This window comes from Myodes glareolus, chromosome 10 (genome assembly GCF_982192425.1).
Source record: "Myodes glareolus chromosome 10, mMyoGla1.1, whole genome shotgun sequence".
Taxonomy (NCBI): domain Eukaryota; kingdom Metazoa; phylum Chordata; class Mammalia; order Rodentia; family Cricetidae; genus Myodes; species Myodes glareolus.
In genome coordinates, this window is record NC_142035.1 from 65,898,159 (window position 1) to 65,922,880 (window position 24,722).

Here is a 24,722-nt window from a genome sequence, read left to right on the forward strand (position 1 = left end):
GGCATCTAATACACTTAGTGTCTATATCTGTCCATCTTTATTGCAAATAGGGTTGTTTGGGTTTTATGAGTAGCCACATATGCAATACTCAGCTTTATTTACTGGGCAGTGAGCTACATGCTTTAATGTCATAATGACTTTGGTAGCAAATACTGAACTCACATTACAGATACAGAGACTGATGCACTAAGGCACCCCGGGAAGTCTCCCGATCTGATTACATCATCAAGGCTATGATGTCAACACTACTTCTTGTTTCATGTTAAGACTGTTAATAGCTGTACATCGGCGTTAATCTCAAAAGGAATTCAAGACTTTTTTTTAGAGATAAATAGTGATGATTTTCCCATATCTCTGCATGGCTCATGAGTATGAAGGATGGATTTGTTTCTGCCTGGGTGAAAAATCTGAGGATTTCACCCTAAACAAGTACCACACCTCTCTCGCTTATTGTCCAAATCATGCATTGTCTATATTTCCTTAAGAACCGCAGTTGGTGATAACGTGTGCCTGATAAAAATGTCTCACATAAGCACAGTGAGCATGCTTCTTATACAGGAGTCATGATACAGTCTTCCCTAATTTCAGCATGAAAGAAACATTTCTCTACAAGATGAAATTATGTATTGAAGTTTCCTGTGTAACTGAGAATGGCATACCCAGAACATTCTCCTCCTTCCCTTCAACCAGAGGTTCTCAGCCTTCCTACTGCTGCGACCCTTTGAAGACAGTTTCTCATGTTGTGTGACCCCAACGATAAAATTATTTTCATTGCTATTTCATAACTGTAATTTTGCTACTATTATGAATGTAATATCTGTGTTTTCAACGGTCTTAGACAATTGCTGTGAAAGGGTCACTCGACCCCTCCCCGAAGGGGTTGTGACCCACAGGTTGAGAACTACCATCTTAAGCAATACCCTTAAACAACTGCTTAATATCAATAATCAATGTCGTCTGAGATTCTGATGGCATGTTTCTTGGAGTAGTTTATTTTTTAATTTGTTAAGATGAAATTTCTCATTATTTTCTACTGTTTTGCATGCAGCTTGAAAGTTTTAGGGCTATTGTACATGTACTCATATGTACATTTTATGTATCCTGGACCATTGAGAGGGATGGGGAGAATACAAAAGTCTACTCAGGTTCTATGTGCTCCAAATGACAGCGTGTAACTGACAAAAATGATGAAAAACGTCAGGAGGGAGAACTAAGCAGAAGGAAATTTGTCTTTACCCCGTTCACTTTCCTAGTTCCCCATAGAAGATGTTTCTTCCCTTCCTCCATCTCCAAGATCCGCTGTGGAATCACTGAGTCTGAGGGTGCACAGTAGGAGCCTTTAGCTTGGGTTATGTCCACAATAGTACACACTATTTCTGGGAAGTGAAGAATGACTGTGAGTAGGAACGGAAGGATGCTTACAAATATCAGCAACTCCTGGGATGGCAGGATGAAGTCTGTGAGCGCCGGAAAGAACTGCACTTGGGAGCCATTTCCACACTGACCATGAATGGTCACCATCTTATCACCCCAAGTCTTCGTGCTCAAAGGAAACCAGACCTGACAGACCCACAGAGGACTCTGCATAGAGACTGCGAAAGCATGAATCACAGAGTGGATGAAGCATATCAGACTCTGGCTTCAAAGGCAAATGAGTCATTCTCAAAGAAAAAGCTTTACTTCATCTTTTTCCAAGCTGCAGCAGTACGCTTAGGCACTTAGGAAACTCTTGTAGCTATTTGTAGACACTTGGGAATGAAAACGTCAGTGGATCCAGAGGCAAAGAAACTAACCACTATATATGAAAAAGAGCCACACTTTTGTGTGTTTCAGGACCTGAACATCATAACTGCATTATTCCATAGCTGTTTCTGTTCAGTTCTTCATTTGTCCTATTCTGTGTCCTATGCGGGCAAGCAAGCTAAGTGATCCAGGCCACACTATTCATCTCTAGTGGGGGTTCTGTTTTGTTGGAGAAGTGAGAACAACTCAGCTTTGCAAAGGCTTATTGTGAGTGCGAGCATTACACACATTTCATGATATCATACTACAGAGGTGTGTTCAAGAGTCTCCATTACAGAGTTGTGTCCAAGGGTCTCAATCCCTTAGTTTCTACCATCAGGTAGAATTTAGAGAAGACAGTGTCCGTGACATTTGCACTTTTCCCTCTCCCTCCCTGAAACCCAAAGCTTCCTTAAGTCCAGGCTGCGTCCTGACTGCTCTAGCCCCACACAGGACACATCTATCTTGTAAGAGGCATTCCAGGTAAATATATCACCTTGTGCTTCAGCTGAAGACATAAGGAGTCTGCTAATGGCTCCCACCAGGACTGCAGGGAATTTGGGGCAGCTGAGGAAAGGGAATTACCTGATGAATAAATGGCACGGAAATAACACTCAGCATATAGGGAAAGATGGAAGATGATGAGGGGGAGCTACTAGAAACTCGTCATGACAAATTTTTTTCGTTTTCTCAAGATTGAAATCTCCAGGTTGATTAACTTTATCGTTATCTGTGTGCATAAATTAAGCCACTGACTGGAACTGATCTGTAACATATTTATTAAGGATCAATCGATGTAGCAGCTGGAAAGAATTGCAATGCTAACATTTTATCAGTGAAAAGGGTCAAGGGAAGAGCAATAGCATGTACGGCTTTGCCATGCACACAATTGTTGATTAAGATGGGGCACTTGCCAAATTGCTTACTTTGTAGAGACTGCTTCTTTAATTAGAATAAGACGTAAAAGTTGGGCTACGTGGCACATGCCTGTAAACTCAGCTATCAAGACTGTGGAAGGAGAAGACCCTCTTAAACCCAGAGGGAAAAAAACCATAGCTGGGCTGTATTTTGAAATTGATAGTTGCTAGGGAAGGGAGCTTTCTTCAACAGAGTGACACGGGGTGTATCAACCACTAAGAAATGTGGTTGCTTGTCTCTCAGTGCCACATAGAACTCACAGAGGACTTGAAGGAAAGGGGAGAGTAGACAGTAGAACCACAGCTCAACACTGCAAGTTTCACTGTGGTTTATACGAGGTTTAGGAAGGTGATGATTCCTGGGAACTTCATGTTTATCTATCAATGTTTTAGGTGCCTTTAAAGTTACTGTCCAAAGTCCCATTTCATTGTTCGCTAGTTCCCAAGTCATAGATGTGTTGGGAATTGTTCATCAAGGATATTTTCTGGATGCTAAATAATGTAAAAGGAAACATTTTATTGGTAACACCCATTTTAATGGAAAATTGGAAAGCAAGAGTGAGACAAATAGAGCACGTTTTTCTGAGTTTCTTTCATATTTTTTTAATTTATTTTTTACATACCAATTCTAGTTTCCCTTCCTCCTCTCCTCCGGCTCTCCCCTTCTCTTCACCCAACCTCCATCTACTCCTCAGAGGGCAGACTTCCCCTGGAAAGTCAACTAATTCTGTCTCATCAACTCGTTGTGGCAGGATCAAGCCCCCCCCATCATGCCTAGGCTGAGCAAGGTTATCTCTGCATAGAGAATGGCCTCCACAAAGTCAGGTCATGCATTTTTGTAAATTAGAGTCTCTGTCCCACCCAATCCTGCAGCTGCTTAGTCCCAAAGAAACATGCAGAGGCTTACATTATTTATAAACTGCTTGGCCTATTAGCTCAGGCTTATTATTAACTAGCTCTTACAACTTAAATTAACCCATGATTCTTGTCTGTGTTTTGCCATGTGACTTAATACATTTTCTCAGTGAGACACTCTCATTTTGCTTCCTCTGTGTCTGGATTGTGACTGCATCTCTGCCTTTCCTCTTGCCAGAATTCTCTTAGTGTGGTTGCCCCACTTATACTTCCTGCCTGACTACTGGCCAAGAAGTGTTTTATTAAACCAATATGAGTGACAAATCTTTAGTATATAAAAACATAATTCCACAGCAATGCATTAGAGTTAGATCCAGTGACCCCATATACTACCCAAGTCCCACACCACTGTCACCTGTACTCAGGGACCTCGTTCAGTCCCATGCAGGTTTCCCAGTTGTAAGTCTGGAGTTAGTGATCACCCTCTAGTTTGGGTCTGCTGATTCTGTGGGTTTCTACATCATGGTTTTGACCCCTTTATTCATAGTATCACTTCTTCATCTCTTCACCTGGAGCTCAGCCAACTGGTTAGTTGTGAAACTCTGTATCTGTTTCCATCTGTTTCTGAAAAGGGGTTCTAGCTTCTCTGGGGTTGTGGACTTAGGCTGGATATCCTTTGCTTTATATCTGGTATCCACTTAAGAGTGAGTACATACTATATTTGTCTTTCTGAATCTAGGTTACCTCACTCAGGATGACTTTTCTAATTCTGTCCATTCACCTACAAATTTAAAGATGTCATTTTTTTAAACACTGAGTAGTACTCCATTGTGTAAATGTACCATGTTTTTTTTTTATCCATTATTCAGTTGAGGGGTATATAGATTGTTTCCAGGTTCTGACTACTACAAGTAATGCTGCTACAAACATAGTTGAGCAAATCGTCTTGTGGTGTGATTGTACCTCTTTGGGTATATGCCAAAAAGTGGTATTTCCATGTATTGAGATAGATTGATTCTGAACTTTCTGAGAAATCACCATACTAATTTCCACAACAGCTGTTTAAATCTGCATTCACACCAACAATGGAGGAGTGTTTCCCTTACTCCATATCCTCTCCAGTATAAGCTGTCATCAGTGTTTTTGATCTTAGCAACTCTGATTGGTCTAAGATGGTATCCCAGAGTTGTTTTGATTTGCATTTCTCTGATGAGTAAGGATGTTGAGCATCTCCTTAAGCACCTTTCAGCCATTTGAGATTCTTTTGTTGAGAATTTTCTGTTTAGATTTGTACCCATTTTTAAATTGGATTATTTCATGGCTGGATGTCTAGTTTCTTAAGTTCTTTGTATATTTTGGAGATTGACCCTCTATCAGATTTGAGGTTAGTGAAGATCTTTTCACATTCTGTAGGGAACTGTTTTTCCTTGCTAACCATGTCCTTTGCTTTATAGAAGCTTCCTAATTGTAGGAGTTCCCATTTGTTAGTTGTTGCTCTCAGTGTCTGTGCTGCTGGTGTTTTATTTAGGAAGTGATCTCCCATGTCAATGTGTTCGAGAGTACTTCCCACTTTCTTTTCTATGAGGTTCAATGTGGATGGATTTATATTGACATTTTTGATCCATTTGTACTCAAGTTTTGTGCATGGCAATAGATATGGATCTATTTTTGCATCCTTCTACATGTCGACATCCAGTTATACCAATACCATTTGTTGAAAATGCTTTCTTTTTTCTATTTTCTATTTTAGCTTCTTTGTCAAAAATCAGATGTCCATAGGTATGTGGGTCAACATCAGGATCTTCAATTCAGTTTCATTGATGAACCTTTTTATATCATTAGAAGCTGCTTTTATTACTGTAGAGCTATAATAGAGCTTGAAGTAAGGGATGGTGATGCCTCCAGATGTTTTTTTATCGCACAGGGTTGTTTTGGCTATCCTTGTCATCTTGTTTCTCCATTTGAAATTTAGTATTGTTCTTTCAAAGTCTGTAAAGAGTTGTGCTGGGATTTTGATGGGTATTGCATTGAATCTGTACATTGCTTTTGGTGAGCTTGTCATTTTACTATTATTTAATGCTACCTATCCAAGAACATGGGAGGTCTTTCCATTTTTCTGATATCTTCTGCATTTTCATTCTTCAAAGACTTAAAGGTCTTATCATATAGGTTTGTTTAGAGCTACCCCAGGCTATTTTTTTGTTGCTTGTGGCTATTGTGAAGGGTAATGTTTCTCTGATTTCTTTCTCAGCCCATTTATCATCTGTATATATGAGGGATACTGATTTTTTTAGTTACTCTTGTATCCTGCCACATTACTGAAGGTATTTATCAACTATAGGAGTTCCCTGGTAGAGTTTCTGTGGCCACTTATGTATACTTCCATATCTTCAGCAAATAGTAAAAGTTCAACTTCTTCCTTTCCAATTTGTATCCCCTTGCTCTTTTTTGTTGTCTTATTACTCTAGCTAAGACTTAGGATACTATATTTAATAGATATGGAGAGAGTGGAAATCTTTGTCTTGTTCTTGATTTTAGTAAAATCACTTTGAGTTTCTTACCATTTAATTTGATGCTGGCTGTTGGCTGCTATATATTGCCTTTATTATGTTTAGGTATGTTTCTTATATCCCTGATCTCTCCAAGACCTTTATCATGAAGGTGTGTTGGATTTCGTCAAAGGCTTTTTCAGCATCTAATGAGATGAATATGTCTTTTTTTTTCTTTCGGTTTTTTATATGGTGGATTACACTGATCAATTTTTATATGTTGAACCATCTGTACACCTCTGAGATGAAGCTTACTTGATCATGGTGGATGATGTTTCTGATATATTCTTGGATTTGGTTTGCCAAAATTTATTGAATATTTTTGCATCACTGTCCATGAGGGAGATTGGTCTGTAATTCTCTTTCTTAGTTGTGTCTTTATGTAGTTTGGGTATCAGGGTAACTGCAGCCTTGTAAAAGGAGTGTGGCGGCATTCCTTCTACTTCTATTGTGTGGAACAGTTTGAGGAGTATTGGTATTAGCTCTTCTTTGAAATCCTGGTATAATTCTGCTCTGAAACCATCTGGTCCTGGGCTTTTTTTGGTTGGAAGGCTTTTAATGACTGTTTCTATTTTCTTATGGGTGATAGATCTATTTAATTTGTTTATCTAGTCTCGATTTAATTTTGGTATGTGATACTTATCCAAAAACGTGTCCATTTTCTTTAAACTTTTCAATTTTGCAGAGTACAGATTTTTGAAGTATAACCTGATGATTCTCTGGATTTTCTTAGCATCTGTTGTTTTGTCCCCTTTTTCATTTCTGATTTTGTTATCTTGGATATTCTCTCTCTAAATTTTTATTAGTTTGGATAAAGGTTTATCAACCTTTTTGATTTTATGGAAGAACAAAGTCTTTGTCTCATTGATTCTTTGTATTGTTTTCTTTGCTTCTGTTTTATTGGCTTTGGTCCTCAATTTGATTATTTCCCACTGTTTACTCCTTCGGGTGAGTTTGCTTATTTTTATTCTAGATCTTTCAGGTGTTCTGCTATTTCACTAGTGTAGGATTTTCCAGCTTCTTGATGTAGACATTTAGTGTTATAAGCTTTCCAATTAGCTTCCATTGTGTCCCATAAGATTGGGTATGTTGTGCAGTAATTTTTATTGAATTTTAGGAAGTCTATAATTTCTTTCTTTTTTCCCTCCTTCACCCAGAGGTGAGTTAGTTGAGCATTGTTCAATTTCCATGTATTCATGGACTTTCTGAAATTAGAGTTACAGTTGAATTTTATCTTTATGCTGTGGTGATCCAATAAGATAATGGGGTTATCACAATTGTTTTATATCTATTGAGGTTTGTTTGTTGCCTGTTATGTGGTCAATTTTTTAGACAGTTCCATGAGGTCCTGAGAAGAAGGTATATTGTTTTGTGTTTTGTGGAATGTCCTATAGATGTCTGTTAAGTGCTTTTGAGTCATAACATCTGTTAGTTCCCTTATTTATCTGTTAATTTTCCAACTAGCAGACCTGTCCTATGGTGAGGGTGGGGTGTTGAGGTCTCCCACTATTGTTGTGTATGGCTTAATATGTGATTTAAGCTTTAGTAGTGTTTCTTTTACAAATGTGGGTGCCCTTGTATTTGGGGCATAGATATTCAGAATTGAGATTTTCTTTTGATTAATTTTCCTGTGATGAATATGAAATGTTCTCTTTTTTTTGTTTCTTTTGATTGATTTTAGTTTGAGGTCTGTTTTGTTTGCTATTAGGATAGCTAGCTACACCAGCTTGTTTCTTAGGTCTATTTGATTGAAAAAAATTTTCCCAAACTCTTTTCTCTGATGTGATATCTCTCTTTGAGATGGAGGTGTGTTTCTTGTATGCAGCTGAAAGATGAATTCTGTTTTCTTTTCCAATCAATTAACCTGTGTCTTTTTATATGTGAATTAAGTCCATTTATATTAAGGGATACTAATGACCAATAATTGCTAGCTCCTGCTATTTTTGTTGGTGATGGTGGCATTGTGTGTGTTTCCCATCTTTGGGATTTGCTGCTCTGAGATCATCTATTGCCTGTGCTTTTGTGGATGTAGCTGACTACTTAGATTGGAGTTTTTCTTCTAGTACTTTTTGTAGGGCTGGATTTTTGAATAGGTATTGTTTAAATCTAGTTTTCTCATGGAATATCTTGTTTTCTCCATCTATGATGATTAAAAGTTTTTCTAGTTATAGTAGTCTGGGTTGGCATCCGTGGTCTCATAGTGTCTGTATAACACTTGACCAAGATCTTCTGGCTTTCATTGTTTCCGTTGAGAAGTCAGGAGTAATTACGATAGGTGTGCCTTTATATGTTACTTGGTCTTTTTCCTTTGTAGCCCTTAATTATCTTTCTTTATTCTGGATGTTTAATGTTAAAATTTTTTGTGGTGAGGGAACTGTTTTTTTTTTGATCCAGTCTATTTAGTGTTCTGTAAGCTTCTTATATTTTCATAGGTATGCCTTTCTTTAGGTTGGGAAAGTTTTCCTCTATGATTTTGTTGAAAATATTTTCTGTGCCTTTGGGTTGAATTCTTCGCCTTCTTCTATCCTGATTATTATTAGGTTTGGTCTTTTCATGATGTCCTATGCTTCCTATTAATATTTTCTGTTAAGCTTTCTTGGATTTAATATTTTCTTTGCTGATAAATATATTTCCTCTATCATATCTTCAGTGTCTGAGATTCTCTCTTCCATCTCTTATATTCTGTTGTTTATGCTTGTATTTGTGATTCCTGATTGTTTGCCCAAATTTTCCATTTCCAGAATTCTCTTAGTTTGTGTTTTTCTTATTGCCTCTATTTCAATTTTCAAGTATTGAATTGTTTTCTTCACCTTCTTGATTACTTTTTCTTTGTTTTCTTTAAGGGATTTGTTGATTTCTTCTGGTTTTTTTGTTCATTTTTTTTCTCCACTTCTTTAAGAGAATGTTTTATTTCCTCTTGAAGGGCCTCAATAATCTTTATAAAGTTATTTTAAGTTCATTTTCTTCTGCTTCATCTGTGTTTTAAATGTTCAGGTGTGACTGTTGTAGATCCAGTAGTTTCTGGTAGTGCCATATTGCTCTTCATGTTGCTGGATGTATTCTTGCACTGCTGTCTACCCATCTTCTCTTCCTCCAATTGGTACAGGTGAAGCCTGTCCTTCAGGGGGTCCCTCGTCCTCCAGTTGGTGCAGTTGGTGACTGTGGCTCTGCTGATCCCTCCTCCAGGAGCAGGCAGGGCAGAAGCTCAGGTAGTCGCTCCTCCAGATTCAGGTGGGGCCATGGCTCTGGTGATCAGTCCTCTATGGGCAGGTGGGTCTGTGGTTCCCAGTGGTCACTGATGAGTTTCTGGGTTTAGCATCATCATTTCCTTTCAAAGCAGACTTGATCAAAAAAGAGAGGAAATCATAGGACCTGAACTGGACTCCACAGTGAACTAAGGGGATCAGTCTTTTTCAACTGGAAAGCTATCAACACTACCTGCACTTCACATGTGCTCAGTTTTATTTCACATTTAAATAATTTTGACTATATGTGTCCCATAACAGTTATCGGGAGTCAGTAAATTGTTGAAGTTATAAAAACAGAGTCCAAAGCCTCCCCCTATGAATTGGAGATCCCCACTGGTGGCATTCTGCACTATGGCCTCTGCAGTGCAGATACCCATGCTCTGTGTTCTGTCGGCTTCATTACCCCCATGTTCCCCAGCTCCCTCCTTAGCTTTGGCTCTTTCTTTCCCATTTATCGAGGATTCTGCTCACTCTTCAGGTCTCTGTGTCTCCCCTGTTTGCCGACAGACAGGCAGACTTGGCGTCTTCCTCTTCAGGACCTTCTTTCCAATACTTATCCTTTTGTTGTCATTTTTATTCAAATAGCCACTCCCTGCCCAGAGACTGTGAACTTCGTAAGGACACAAAATGGGTCTTCTGCTTTTGATTTTCAGTCCTAGAGAAGGATTCTGCCACAAAGAGAACTTCCTTATTATTTGTGATGTAGAAGGGTCTTCGATATGGCTTTTTCATTCACCTAAATCAGTTAGAGGGTGTATTTATTTTAAATTAAAAGTATGATGAATTTTTTTTAAATCAACCATTTAGTTTCTAATCTATTGCTAAAATAGCAGTAGCCATCGAAAACCTTGAATGGTTCTAAATTGAGATTAGAAACATTATCAAATATGTATTACAAGTTTTTTTTAAAAAAATAACACATATCTGTAGGAAGAAAGCCACTTGTTTGTTTCCCGGCCACCCTGCAGCTCAGCCCCAAAATAAACACATAGAAACTATATTAATTAAATCACTGCTTGACCCATTAGCTCTAGCTTCTTATTGGCTAACTCTTACATATTAATTTAACCCATTTCTATTAATCTGTGTATTGCCATGAGGCTGTGGCTTACCAGGAAAAGTTCTAGTGTCTGTCCCTGGCAGGGCTACATGACTTCTCCCTGACTCCACCTCCTTTCTTCCAGCATTCAGTTTAGTTTTCCCTGCCTAGCTTTATTCTATCCTATCATAGGCTCAAGACAGTTTCTTTATTAACCAATGGTATTCACAGCATACAGAGGGGAATCCCATATCACATATCCATCAAGAGTAGATTTATTTTAAGTTACCTTTTATGATGTGTTCTGAAGTCATTAAAATCTAGCTTTATATATAAATATGTGTGTTATGTCATAAGTATAATATGATTTATAAGAAAAAAGTCCAAAAAGATTTATCCATCTTTGTTTTGATATACTCTGTGTGTATAATGTGTGTGCACATGAGAATTAGTGTGTTTTAATGGAAGAATTTTTTAGATTATTTTGACAATTTCATGGGTTTTTTAAAATAGAATTTTGGTCATTTTCATGCCTCTACTATCCTCTCACACATTCCTCTGATACTCCTCTCTCTTTTGCTGGAAGCTTCCTTCTTCCCAATAAGTGCCCTCCTACTTGGATCCTTTTGTGGGCGTACTGAGTTTAATTAGAGTTGTTCACATGAGCATGCATGGGGGTTATTTACTGGAACATTGGCAACCTGTCATTGTTTATACTTCTAAGGAAAATTATATCCCCACTTCTAGTACCCCTTAACTGCCCCTTATCCCTCAGTGAGAAGTGGGACTTCATTACTACCCCCTACACATGAGGAAATGATGAGAGGTTCAATCCCACTTAAGTCATGCATAGACATCCACAACTGCCATAAGATCATGAATGATCAGCCTTGTTCTGTCGCGAGGACTCCATTTCACAGCCCTCCTATGCAACCTATGCCTCCTATCTCCTTTAAGACTCTCTTTCTGATGTTCCTTGAACCTTGCAGGGTCTTGATACGATGTCCTGTTAAGGGCCAAGCATTCCAAAGTCACTCGTTCACTGCATTGTGGAGTTACATTTTTCTTTTTCTTACTTTTCTACATAATGGTTAATGTTTATATTGAACACACAGTAATTGTACAATTAAGAAACAAGATGTCTTTATCTTATTCCTGAAACCCTATATTAATTTCAAACTTCTCCCTGTCTGCTCTTCTGTTCCCAGTAGAAACAGAAACCCGAGAGAAGATGGTGATCAGGATGATAATAACACAGAAAAAGAAGTTATTTTCTCACTATTTTAGGTCAGATATGTTCAATCATTTTATGAGGAAGAAAAACACGTTGTAAGCACTAATGCAGATATAAATGACAATGTGTTTGCCTCCTCATATGAATAAAGCTTTTTCAAGCAGCCAGACCTTATTGTGTGGTTTCCTGGCTAGAGGGGATTCAGCCTCCTGGCTTTTCAAACAGTGTCCATATCTTTCTGAGAAAGCAGAAGAGAAAAGACCTTCTATTGCCTGTGACTAGATATCTATACACCAACATCTACAACTTCCACTTAGTAAAGGTCATCTGTCCATTACTTCCAGCCCCAGGGTAGTCTGAGCACATGCCCAGAAGACTCTGTCTCATTGTTCTTATTCTTAGTAGCTTGAGAGCTTCTCTGAGACTCGGTTCGTGTCAAACATGGTGTCTATCCACTCATCAGCTTTGCAGATTGTTTCCTCTCTCTTATCTCATGCAGTAAGGACTTGCATTCCCACTACGGTAGCATTTCCTGAACCCTTCTTATACTGCATGCTTGTTAGGTTACCCCATCTCCAGTGGAATATTCTATGTCTGTCTACCAGATGCATGCCTCCAGGGCCCCACAGTTTTATTCCTATTCTCTACTCACCAGGCCGGATACCCAGAGCTGTGGCCTCCATCAACCAGCATCTGCTGAAGTCAGATGATGTGGTAAGCTGCTGCCTTGACCTTGGAGTACCCAGCATTTCTTTCCGAATCAACGGGCAACCTGTGCAGGGAATGTTTGAGAATTTCAACACAGATGGACTCTTCTTCCCTGTGATGAGCTTTTCAGCTGGTGTCAAGTAAGTGATGGCTGTAATTTCCTGGAAAATAGCTATGACCCCACTTTAAGACTTCACCATCACCCTTGTGAGCGGAGGAACCAATAATTTCTTTTAGGGTTTCTTCTCAAAAGCCAAATTTATTCCAAGAAAGTGATGGCTAAAGGGCAAGAGGCAACCAGACTCATCCCTTCACCTACTTACTACATAGATTCCTCCTACAGGAGCTATTTTATATACTCAGATAAAATGTTTGAGAAATCCTAGGGACAAAATTAATAGTTATAAGAACAATACATGTTCATTATGAAAACCTTGAAAAAAATACAAATATTGCAGTAAAAGTCACTTTTTTGGTTTTTCTAGACAGGGTTTCTCTGTGTAGTCCTATCTGTCTTGGAACTCACAATGGACCAGGCTGACCTCAAACTCAGAGATCCATCTGCCTCTGCCTCCTGAATGCTGGGATTAAGGGTGTCCACCTCTACCATTCAGCTCACCTTCAATTCTAATTCTTAGCTATAATCATTGTGGATATTTTGTTATATTCATCTTTTTTTGCTACAAATGTGCATATACTTTCTAAATTGCAGTCACTGCAAATGTGAAGTATAATTTTTCACTCAGAAATAAGTAATGAGTCTTTTTCTGAATCATTAGGTACCCTCAAAATTATTTTTATGGTCACATAATCTCTCTTTATTTCACTTCTTCATAATATAACCATTACTTTACTGTTATGTTTTCATGCCAATTCTACTTTTATTGTTACAGATAGCATTACTACAGACATACCTGCATATAACTCTTGTTCTGCATTGCTATTTCCTTCATTTCAGAAAAAAATGAAAATGTATTATATTTTAAGATCCAAAATTTATCATGATATTGGCAAGTTGATTTTTTTAAAACATTCACGAACTGTTATAAACTTCTTATCAATAATTGCAAAGTCTATGTTTCTTTGAAACCCACAAATTTGTTCAGTATACATTTTGCGTTAAATCTAACCTGAACTCAAGTTGTAGCAAAGCTGTCATCAATAGAAATTCACCTGGTTTTCCATCTTTGGCAACATAATTCCTATGGCTGTTGGTATGTTTAATGTAAGAGACATTAGTATGTCTGAATATTGGATATTGCTTCTCCTCTGACTGGTGGTTCTGTTTGACATGTGTGTATGCTACACAAAATCTATTCCTTTTTTGAGTGTTTGTGAATTCTAAAGCTCAAATGACATCATTAGAGATTCCAGATAAAATATCTGAGCATGTGATATCACTTAAAGTGACATTATTTGAGGAACTGGGAAGATTGTTAAGTTATGCACAAAAATACTTCCATTCAGTCCCAAGAACACATAGAAAACTAAGCTAAGAGATTCTATGAATTGTAAGACTGGTGCTGAGAGAGGAAGATGAACAGATCCCTGAGGATCACTGAACCAGCCAGCCCTGTATACTCAGCAAATCCAAGGCCAATGAGAGACCCTGTCTCAAAAAGAGGCAATGATGCCTAAGGAAAAGCATGTGAGATTGCCCCCTGGCCTCCACTTACTTGTATACACATAAGTATGTGGACAGCACACACATAGGAGCACATAAGTACATTCAAAAAATAAAGCAGCATATGAGAATGCCCAACTGATTGAATCCACACTAATTTTATTGTTTTGTTCTCCACCCAGTATTTTTGCTGGTCTCATGTTCTTAGCCTTTCTGATAATAATTTTGGAAAATTTTATTGTTAATCAAGTTATATTTAAGACTTTAATCTGTTTTCTATAGCTTTAATAATTTTTTCAACTTATAATTTACCTTTTATGGTTCTTTTATGGTTAATTTTTATCCTATGTCCCCCTTTTAATTTAATGTAAATCAAAATCATAAGAACCCAAAATAGTATCACTCAAAGATAATGTATTATGTTTTCTGCAGAGTTAGCATTAACTTGGACATGTCTATGCATGCATTTCCTATACCCACTGCTTACTGCTGTACTCTCCCGCCCCACTCTGCGTACCAGATGAAGGCTGTTTTAGCTCTCTTAGTCTCCTTACACATGTGAATGTCTGTAAGTCAACACCCACAAGGCCTCTTTCCCCAAACCATCTCAGCCATTCCATTCTCGAGCTCTGTATTTGAAAGAGCTCAGAATTGACTGAGCAGGACCTAGGAGTTACAGTTACAATCACGCTTGTATCCGTGGATGCCATCGAACAGTCATGGAGCAGGGATGACAATGGGAGCCTAGCGAGGAGTGAAAAGTAGGCACCGCACAGCCCCAGGGCAGGACTTTCAGAACATAACCACTGGCATAGGCCTCTGCACTTCATGATGTGGTCAGCAAAGCCAGACAAGTTCATTTATTTTCAAAGGGAGATAAGAACGGAGTAGAGCAAAGTCCCTCTAGCAGTCCAGAGGAACCGAGGTAAGTCACAGTGCACATCTTCCCAGCTCCATTCCCTGGGAGCAGAGACACTGATGCAGCACAGCCACACCAGGGTCATCACACTGTCCCAGAACCTTGTCTGGAGAAACAGGTGACCCTGAATGGTCAGTGCCTAGAACCACATCTGTCTAAGTGGCTTTTGGCCGCAGTCCATCCTCAACAATTTCCCCTTTCTGTTCTTTTTTGACCAGTACCACTCACTGGCTTTAGATTATTTTCAGAGAGAAGGAACACTTACTTCCTAGGATCTCATTTGTGAAAACTATTTAGATCTTTATAAAATATTATGGATTTATTAATATTTAATTTAACACTTAATACACATATTTTTGTTAAAATATTTAATTGTTTGAAAGTTTCATTTAAGTGTATGATGTGTTTTGATGAAATAAAACCCTATTCCCTTCCCTCCAGCTCCTGCCATGCTCTTCCTCCACTATCCTTCCTAGTTGTATGTGTTATGTTTTTAAAATTTCTGAGTCCATTTAGTACTGCTTATATGTGCATGAGTGTAGAGCCATTACTAGAGCATGGGGAGCCTTCCAGGAGCCACGTTCTTGAAGAAGACATGCACCCTCTTTCCCAGCAGCCATCAGTTGTCAATCCTCTTCAGCTAGAAACGGGACTTGCCCCCACTCCCCCGTCTTGCTCAGGTATTATTCATCGAGTCACAGCCTCTGTGTTGCGATAGCAGCACCCTACACAAGCAGCCCTGTCTCACTGAAGTCACCCATCACCTTTGGCTCTTCTAATCTTCCCAGAGCCCCTCCCACCGTGATCCTTGAGCATTTGGAGTATGAGGGGTTGTGATATAGATAGACATCCCATGTGTAAATTCAAATTTTCAAAGAGACTGTCTCCTCCTATCTGCTACACTTATTTTTTCTAAGTATTTTGTATTACATCTACTTTTGCAAACTGCATAATAATTCTTTGTATGTGTGTTTGCTTGTATGACCTGTGTGTTTGTGTGTATGTGAATGTGAATGTGAGCACATACATGCCACAGTGTACAGAGGCCAGGCCAGAGGACAACCTCAGGTGTTATATCAGTCCTCACCTTTCACCTTGTTTGAGACAGGTTCTCTTTTGTTTTTTTCTGCTGACTGCTTCAGGTTAGCTAGCCTGCAAGCCTTTACTAATTCCTCCATCTTCCTGTTCTATCTCCCAGCTGGAAAATGCTGGGATTAAAGATGCTTGTGCTTCTACAACAGCCTTTAGCGGATGCTGAGATCTGAACTCGGATCACCAGGCTTGCTCACTCACACTTCACTCACTGAGCCATCTCCTAGTTTGGTGATTCTTAGTCATTATTTCACGCATTCAGACTCCTTCAAAGTAATGAGATAGGGTTTCCATGTCTGTGATTTGTATTTGGTTTGGGTGGACCTTGCTTTGGAATCCTCTCTTGACCAGGAACTTCAGAACAGATAAAGACATAGGTTACTGAATGCCATCCGTACTTAGAGACATTTCTAGCATCTCATCTCTCTTTCAGCAGATCACATAGCACACAGTTAACAAAGAAGTAAAGTTACAGGATGAACACTTATCTGCTCAGTGACAGAATTTAACAAATTGGAAGAGTTTAGATGTGCTGGCTTCAAGAGTCTGGCTTAGATCTGGGGACTTTTACTCATAGCAACTGCACAGAGGGCAAACTGAGGAGCAGTTTGGGTGTCTCGATGTCACCTGACCTTGTCCCTAAGAACACAGTCAGCACTGGGCAATTTCTGTCTCTGGGTCTCTTGATAAGGTATGAACACAGAGAGGTAGAAGCCCTATTCCCACATACATGTTTCTGAAATGCATCATCAGATGGCATCTTTGCTCCAGGTTAGTGCTGGTCTTATACTGGCAAGCAGTCAGCTAGTTCTTTTCAGTTATTGAGTGAATGGCTTCAATAAACTGCCACTTTTACATCAACTTATGAAGTATAGTTTGGTGCTAAAACATGCCACTTCTTGTACTAAGTTAGTCCAGTTATGCAAAGAGAGGCCAGGATATTAACTCTAGGCTAATTAAAATATCATACTGAAAATTAGCATGCTTAGCATATACTTTTTAATAAATTACCACTTCACACCATACTATAAAACATGTGCTTGCATCAGTGGCAGTTCTCCAGGAGAGAAGGAAGGTAGTGTGCCCGCCCAGGAAGAGAGTCCCATTTCCCAACACAGGAGGCTTCGGAATTGTTTCCCATATCCATTTTTAATTTGTGTGTAGTTTTAAAATTAGATTTCTCTTCTATAATCCCATTACTTTCCACTCAGTGATCTTTAATGAGGTCATACTCTTGAATTTTTTAATTATTATTTGTATCATTGTAAATAATGCCATTAATTACACCTGATTAGGATGTCCCTGCCAGCAATCGTGGAAGAGCAAAGTGCACAAAGAGCGAAAATCTTTTTCAATTAGATTTACCCTTCGGGAAGTCAAAGGCTGCACGAATAATCACTGACAAAATTCACAAATCAATACATGCTCCCTTCCCTAACTGTTATGAATAAACTGCTCTAGCTCCCTTCTCGCTGTGGCCTGTTTGTGGGTAGTGTTACTAGTGCCATAATGTGGTAGTGACAACACTACTCAATACAGAATGGAAAGTGAGCATGTGTACCTTGGAGCCCATCCAAAATTTCCAATTATTTTGATGCCAAGAAGCTTTTGTAAAGCTTGCCCCTCCCCTGTAAATAGCGCCAGGGCATGAATCAACAAGATGGCATTATACAAAAGGCCAGAGTAGATAGTGAACTTGGGTGGTCTTTTGTTCTAAAAAAAATGTTGGGTTATTTACTCTACTAAAATATATTTTACAGCTAGACATTCCTGTGTAGATTTATTTAATCATCTTATGTAACTGTTACATTAGCCTTTTCTAATTAATAATAAAAATTACAAAACCAGTTGGTGTCTGTAGCTGATGTCTGTTTCCGCTGGTCTCCACCAGACTTGGCTAAGATTCAGGTAACCGACAGCTTAGCTATTTCCAGCTTGCTGTGGTCAATGCTGTGGAAACTATTGCTGAGATAAATTTACTGCTGCAGAGAACAAGATGAGTGTTGGCTGGATTGCCCTGGACTTCATCACATGCAAGCCAACAAGAAATATGAATGTGAGACGGTCTGTAACTCAGATTGTTCTCCCCTCGTAGCATTACAGACTAAAGATGCAATTATGAATCCTGATATATGAATTAGTCTCAGGTCATCAAAAGCTTGCTAACAATCCCCTCTTAACCTTTGGACCACTACCCCAGCTCTTTCAGAGGGATTAAATAATGACTGCAAGATTGAGACATCTGGGAAGATTAGAGTGCCTCCATGCTTGCTAGGCAGCTGTGGATGATAACAGTGTAGCGTGACGAAGGGAAAACTAGGCACCGTGTTCTAGCATGGCATATCTCTGTCTTCATTTTTACAGTGTTTTTATTCATGGATCAGTCTTTCAAACATGACAGGAGAAATACACATTGCTCTGCAAATTAACAGGCGAAAGTCTCCAAGATGAAATTGTAAATGCTACCAGGGCTTTTAAGGTGTTATTTTCCTTTGCCCCAAAATTTGACAAGGAAATAAAACTTCCCCTGACACTTTCCAATATTTTTATTTCCAGGAGGCTATGACTGAAACATTTGCTTATCTCTGATAAAGAAATCTTTATCTTTGTAAACTCCTTAGGAAGAAAAAAATCTTCATAATATTGGAATTCTCGGAAGAACCTCGGAAGATGGCACAAGTGCTTTAGTGGAAGAGATTAGGTTGACAAAATTGTAGATGATAAATAGATAGATAGATAGATAGATAGATAGATAGATAGATAGATAGATAGAGAATAGGTAGATATAGACATATACATATATATGCACATACATAATTTTAAATCTATGCTCCATATGTAAGACAAAGCATTCAATATTTTTCTTCTGTGTCTGGCTTATTTCACTTAACATAATGGTTTCTACTTGCATTTACTTTCTTGGAAAGTCATGACCTCATTCTTTCCTTTATGGCTGCATAAAGAAAATTGTGTGTGTATATACACATACTACATTTTTTTCAACCAACAATTTCCTGGTTATTTGTGAGTAGTGTAAAAATAAATGCAGAAGTTCAAGCATTTCTGAATTAGTTGATTTCTTGGATATATATATCCAAGAGTGAAATAGCTGGGTCATATGGTTCAATTTTGAGTGCTTTGAGAAATCACCACACTTCCTCCATTGTGGCTACACAAGTTTACAGTCCCACCAGCAGTGAATAAGGGTTCACCTTTCCCCACATCCTCACCAGAAATTCTTGTTGTTGTTGTTGTTTATTTTATTTTATTAGCTATTCTTACTGGAGTGACTTAGGATGTCAGAGCAGTCTAAATTCCTTTGAAAACAGTTTTAAAATCTGTAGGGAGAAATCTGAGGATAAAGAACAACTCATTCTAATGAACACTATTCTTGAATTCTCAGCTTTACGGTTGGTAGAAGCTGAGAGATTTGATGGAAACTGGAGGGCAGGGGGAAAGCGCCTGAAGAAAAAAAAATTTACTTTTCAATTTTATGTTCTCACTTGTGAATGAGGCAGAGTTTTTTTTATTAAGGTCAAGATTAAGTGTCCAATAAGGAATTTATTGAGAAAAACAGACAGGTACATGAAATTTCAATTTCTACACCTGGAAATCCAAGCTCTGGACTTCTGACCCTGAATGAGTTCTTGGGTGGGTACTATAAGCTTTTTATTGTTTCTGTCAGGAATAAAAATACTGAGGTCCATGATTTAAAACCTTCAACCTTTTGATTATAAAATAGAGTTGTAGCAGTGAAGAGTCAAAAGCTCAACCAGTTTAATCCTGCAGTGAGAGTCCAGGCTGCTCTCTCAGGGAGCTGCCCCTACCCAGTCAGCCAGCGAGAGTCTAGGCTGCTCTCTCAGGGAGCTGCCCCTACCCAGTAAACCAAAGAGAATCCAGTCTAGCCTCTCAGGAAGCTGCCCCTACCCAGTAAGCCAGCGAGAGTCCAGGCTAGCCTCTCAAGGAGCTGCTCCTACCCAGTCAGCCAGCTTTTGGTTCAGAACTCTCTAGGTCTCAGAGACATCTATTTAGGAATTGCCATGAGCTATAGAATTGGTACAGTGGTCATGTAGCCCTGTACCATTGGGTGACATTCATTATAATTGTTACCTCTCTCACCAGTGAGGTTCATTTGTAGACTCTTTTCAGTGAGCTGAATACTAGACCCTTCCTCCATGATCTTTGGCATAGCCATACCCCGTGTCTTCCTGCATTTCGTCCCACTCCCAACCCACCTTCCCCAGCCGTGGGCTTCTGACCTCTGCTCTGCCATTCACCTTTCTGGGCAGAATGTCCTTGAGAGAAGAATGATGGCATGCTCTTCTGTGAAACCTGTATTTATCCTTCCAGGGACTAGACTCTGACATCACTCTGATCAAAAGGCCACATATCTACTATACAGCCATTTCTTTTTTCTAATTTATTTATTTTTTATTAAAAATTTCCAGTGCTCCAATGTGGGTCTCCATCTCTATCTCCATCCATCGTCGTATGAAGGCCCCCTCTGATTTTGCTTTCCTTGCTCACGATCTCCCTCCCTCTGCTTCTCATTTGGACCTAGGGAGTTAAGTCCAGTATTCCAATATGTGTCTCTGTCTCTATCTCCATCCATCGCCATATGAAGGTTCTGTGGTGACATGCAAAATATTCGTCAGTATGGTTATGGGCCAAGGCCAGTTCAGGCACCCTCTCCTCTGCTGCCCAGGGAACAATCTGGGGACCTCTCCTTGGGCCTGGGAACCCCTCCAGAATCAAGTCTCTTGCAAACCCTAAAATGGCTCCCTTAGTTGAGATATAAACTTCCCTGCTCCCAGAACTATCCTTCCTCCCTCCCCCCTCCCATTCCCCCAAGCCATCCCCAATCCTCCCCCACTCCCCTCTCCCTAACCATCTTCCCCTACTTCCACCCCCCACCCCCCATGCACCCGAGTTTGCCTGGCAATCTTGCCTAGTTCTAATATCCAGGAGGATAACTATATGATTTTCTTCAGGTTCACCTTCTTATTTAGCTTCTCTAGGATCACAAATTATAGACTCACAGACCTTTAACTATGGCTAGAATCCACTTATGAGTGAGTACATACCATATTCCTCTTTTTGGGTCTGGGTTACCTCACTCAGTAAAGCGTTTTCTATTTCCATCCATTTGCATGCAAAATTCAAAATGTCATTGTTTTTTACCACTGAGTAAAACTCTAATGTGTATATGTTCCATACCTTTTTAACCATTCTTCTATTGAGGGGCACCTAGCTTGTTTCCAGGTTCTGGCTATTACAAGTAGTGCAGCTATGAATATAGTTGAACAAATACTTTTGTAGTATGATAGGGCATCTCTTGGGTATATTCCCAAGAGTGGAATTGCTGGGTCCTGAGGGAGGTTGACTCCCAGTTTCCTGAGAAACCGCCACACTGATTTCCACAGCGGCTATACAAGATTGCATTCCCACCAACAATGGATGAATGTTCCCCTCACTCCACATCCTCTCCAGCATAGGCTATCATTAGTGTTTTTGAGAAGTCAGGACCACAAAGGGTGCGTTCACCCACTGATACAAGGGGGCTGATCGAATGAGAGCTCACCAAGGCCAGCTGGACTGGGACTGAACGAGTATTTGATCAAATCGGATTCTCTGAATGTGGCTGACATGGGGGCTGACTGAGCCCCCGACGTCCAAATGAAGACTGAGAAGCCATTGACAATGGCACTGGGTCTTGTTTCGTCTGCATGGGCTGGCTTTTTGGGATCCTGGCCTGTTTGGATGCTCACCTTCCTGGACCCGGAGGGAGGGGGGAGGAACTTGGATTCCCCACAGGACAGGAAACCCTGACTGCTCTTGGGAATGGTAAGGAAGGAGGAAAGGGAGTGGGGGGAGCGGGAGGGTATTGGGAGGAGCTGAGGAAGTGGAAAGAGTGTTTTCGGATACTTGAATAAACAAAAATAAATAAATAAATAAACATTTAATTGGGGGAAAAAATTTCCACCTCCTCCCACTTCCCTCCCCTCCCCTCTCTCCATTCCTCCTCCCCCTAATCCTCCAGGCCAAAGAGCAGTCAGGGTTCCCTACCGTATGGGAAATCCAAGGTCCTCCCCGTTCCCCCCAGGTCCAGGAAGGTGAGCATCCAAACAGACAAGGCTTCCACAAAACTCGCGGCCTTCTCCAATAGCCACACTGATGAATATCTTGCATATTACCATAGAACCTTCTTCTGGTGATGGATGGAGATGGAGACAGAGACCCACACTGGAGCACTGGACTGAGCTCCCAAGGTCCTAATGAGGAATAGAAGGAGGGAGAACATGAGCAAGGAAGTCAGGACTGTGAGGGGTGTGTTCGCACACTGAGACAGAGGGACAGATATAATGGGAGAGCACCAAGGCCAGTTAGAATGGGACTGATGGAGCATGTGATCGAGCTGGACTCTCTGAATGTGGCTGATGGTGGAGGCTGACTGAGAAGCCAAGGACAGTGGCGCTGGGCTTTGATTATACAGCCATTTCTTACTGATTGCTCTTTACCCCACCAAACTCCAGGGGATGCTGACCTGCTTTAGAGAAGTTCCCATCAGGCAGCTTCAGATGGATGGACAAACTCCTCAGTCCTCTGCAGTTCTCTCTAAAAGGGTCTTTTCCCTCCTCAATATGTAGATAAATGTGATCTGAGGCTGATAGCACTATCTTCATGATTGTTTTTGCTGTAATCTGCAGAGTTGACCGAACATTTCTCTCTAGAGCATAAAGATACTGGGATTCTAAATTATGGATTCATAAGTCTGCCTTTGAACTTCTTTCAAAACTTAGATAACCCTCATCAACACTGTACTTCAATCTGGGGGCATAACTCAATTCAAGAATAGTTGCCTAGCATGTACAAGGAAATACAGATTCGATCTGTATTTCCAGAACGATAAATAAAGATTCCATAGTTAAAGTAGGTTTGGGACACTTTCTGTCCTTCTGATTGTTCTATTCAAACTTAACATGTTTTCACATGTCATTTCTTTGAGCTCAGTCTGTATCCACAGGGACAGATACAAGCCATCCTCCAGCATTGGAGGCTGTTTGTTGGATCCCTTTCCACAGGCTCTGTCAGGTTGTTCCTGGGCAGTGAGAGGAGGGCAGACAGCTGGAGAGTAGCCTTGGGCCAATGCCTATGCAGTCGCACCTGCTGGGAGGCAGGGGCTGCATCCAGCCAGACTTCAGAAGAAGTACACAGCCTTGTCTTCTGCCCAGTGAAGCACGACATATGATGTCTGAAGAGGAGTGCCCCCGTCAGCAATAAGCACTCCTTTCTGCCTGTGTTAATTTCACATTTTACAATTCTTGTGTCCATTACAGGAGATGCAGTTTATAACCAAATTATCTTTCTCGTTTTAATAATGAAGCATAAAACCAGAAAGCATTGTTCTCTTTAAATACTACCCAGAAGCTTACCAGTCTTGATTTGTTATCTACCCAGTGTATTTTAAAACACAAGAAAAATTTCAGAGCTAAACTTAACTGGCAAGAGTGTTTATGAATAATTAAGTCTAGCTAACTTGCTAGAAAGCCACATGGCAGACCATTTATATGTTCCTGTAATCCATACAGTCGCAAGTAACCAACACTCTTGCCTCATGAGCTCTCAGTCTAATGAACTTATAGAAGGAATCCTCGGTAGGAAGAAAGGAGCTGGTAACTTGCCTCACTATTTCTTCACTCAGACAAATCCCTTTCTATCCTGTACATTCAGCATGTCAATGGCACAATCTGTTAGATTCAACTGAACTGGGAAATTCTCATCAAATGAATTTGTGGTTTAGTCATTATTTCCAGAAGGTTCACTAAATTAGAAACACTACAGCCTAATGACTCAATTCCATTTTAACGTCATTGCTCATATTCTTAATACACATAAATCATTCCCTATTGCATAACACTTTGGGTAGGCACACTCCTAGGGGCAATTGTGGTTCTAATTCTATACCATTGTTGCTTAGTGCTTTAAAATAGAGAAGTGGGAGGCTCTGCATGATTTCTATAATTAATTTTAAACAGCATTTTATAAAAGGCCATCTCAATAATGTGTTCTTATTGGAAAGGGGAAAAATTGACATTTCTTACTTGGAGGGATTTTTATTTTCCAGATTCCTAATTAGGATATTTCCACAATTGCAATTATGCAGACAACACAGAGACTTTCTTACATGGCTCCCCTCCCAGAATGCTCCAATTAAAGGAAGTGATGCCTACTGCAAAATGTCCTGTTGTGAAAGCTTTGCTTAATCATAACCTTCCTCCACTTACATCAACCCCCTCCACACTTCCGCCTGACACACCAGCAGTTCCTACCAGTCCTGATGCCAAAACAAAACTGGCATCTGGCCATTTAGATCACCTGGGTCCAAACTACCCTCCTTTCCCTGCGACGATTTCAAGAGCTTGCTAATTGGTCTCCAGACCTATCTACAAAGGAGTGCCGGAAGAATACTGTATTTCCCCCACTTTAAACCCCATGGTCAGTTTCCCATCTAGAGTAAAGCCAAACGCCTCGCCAGGGCATACACACTGCTACGTGCAGCCCCGTCCCTCATCCTTCTTCTCCCTTTCCTCAGGTTGATAGTGTCCTCGCCCATAGCACTACCTAAATTCTTTTCCAACCTGGGGCCTTTGCGTGTCTCTCTTCTGAGACCCTCTTCCTCCACATCTTCAGTGCATTGGCTTCTCCACAGAGTCCTTTGTTGATGCCATCTGTTGAAGGCACCTCCTCCGAGTTA

The 24,722-nt window shown here is 39.9% G+C and overlaps 1 protein-coding gene across 1 annotated transcript in view; it reads left to right on the forward strand.

Annotated features, from left to right (window-relative positions):
* The window catches only part of Ryr3 (ryanodine receptor 3), a 369,298-nt gene that overhangs the window by 122,710 nt on the left and 221,866 nt on the right, over positions 1–24,722 (forward strand). Inside the window, exon 20 of the mRNA XM_087910876.1 lies at positions 12,280–12,472. Within this exon, the coding sequence (XP_087767002.1) occupies positions 12,280–12,472 (193 nt within the window). The remainder of the gene's footprint in view (positions 1–12,279; positions 12,473–24,722) is intronic.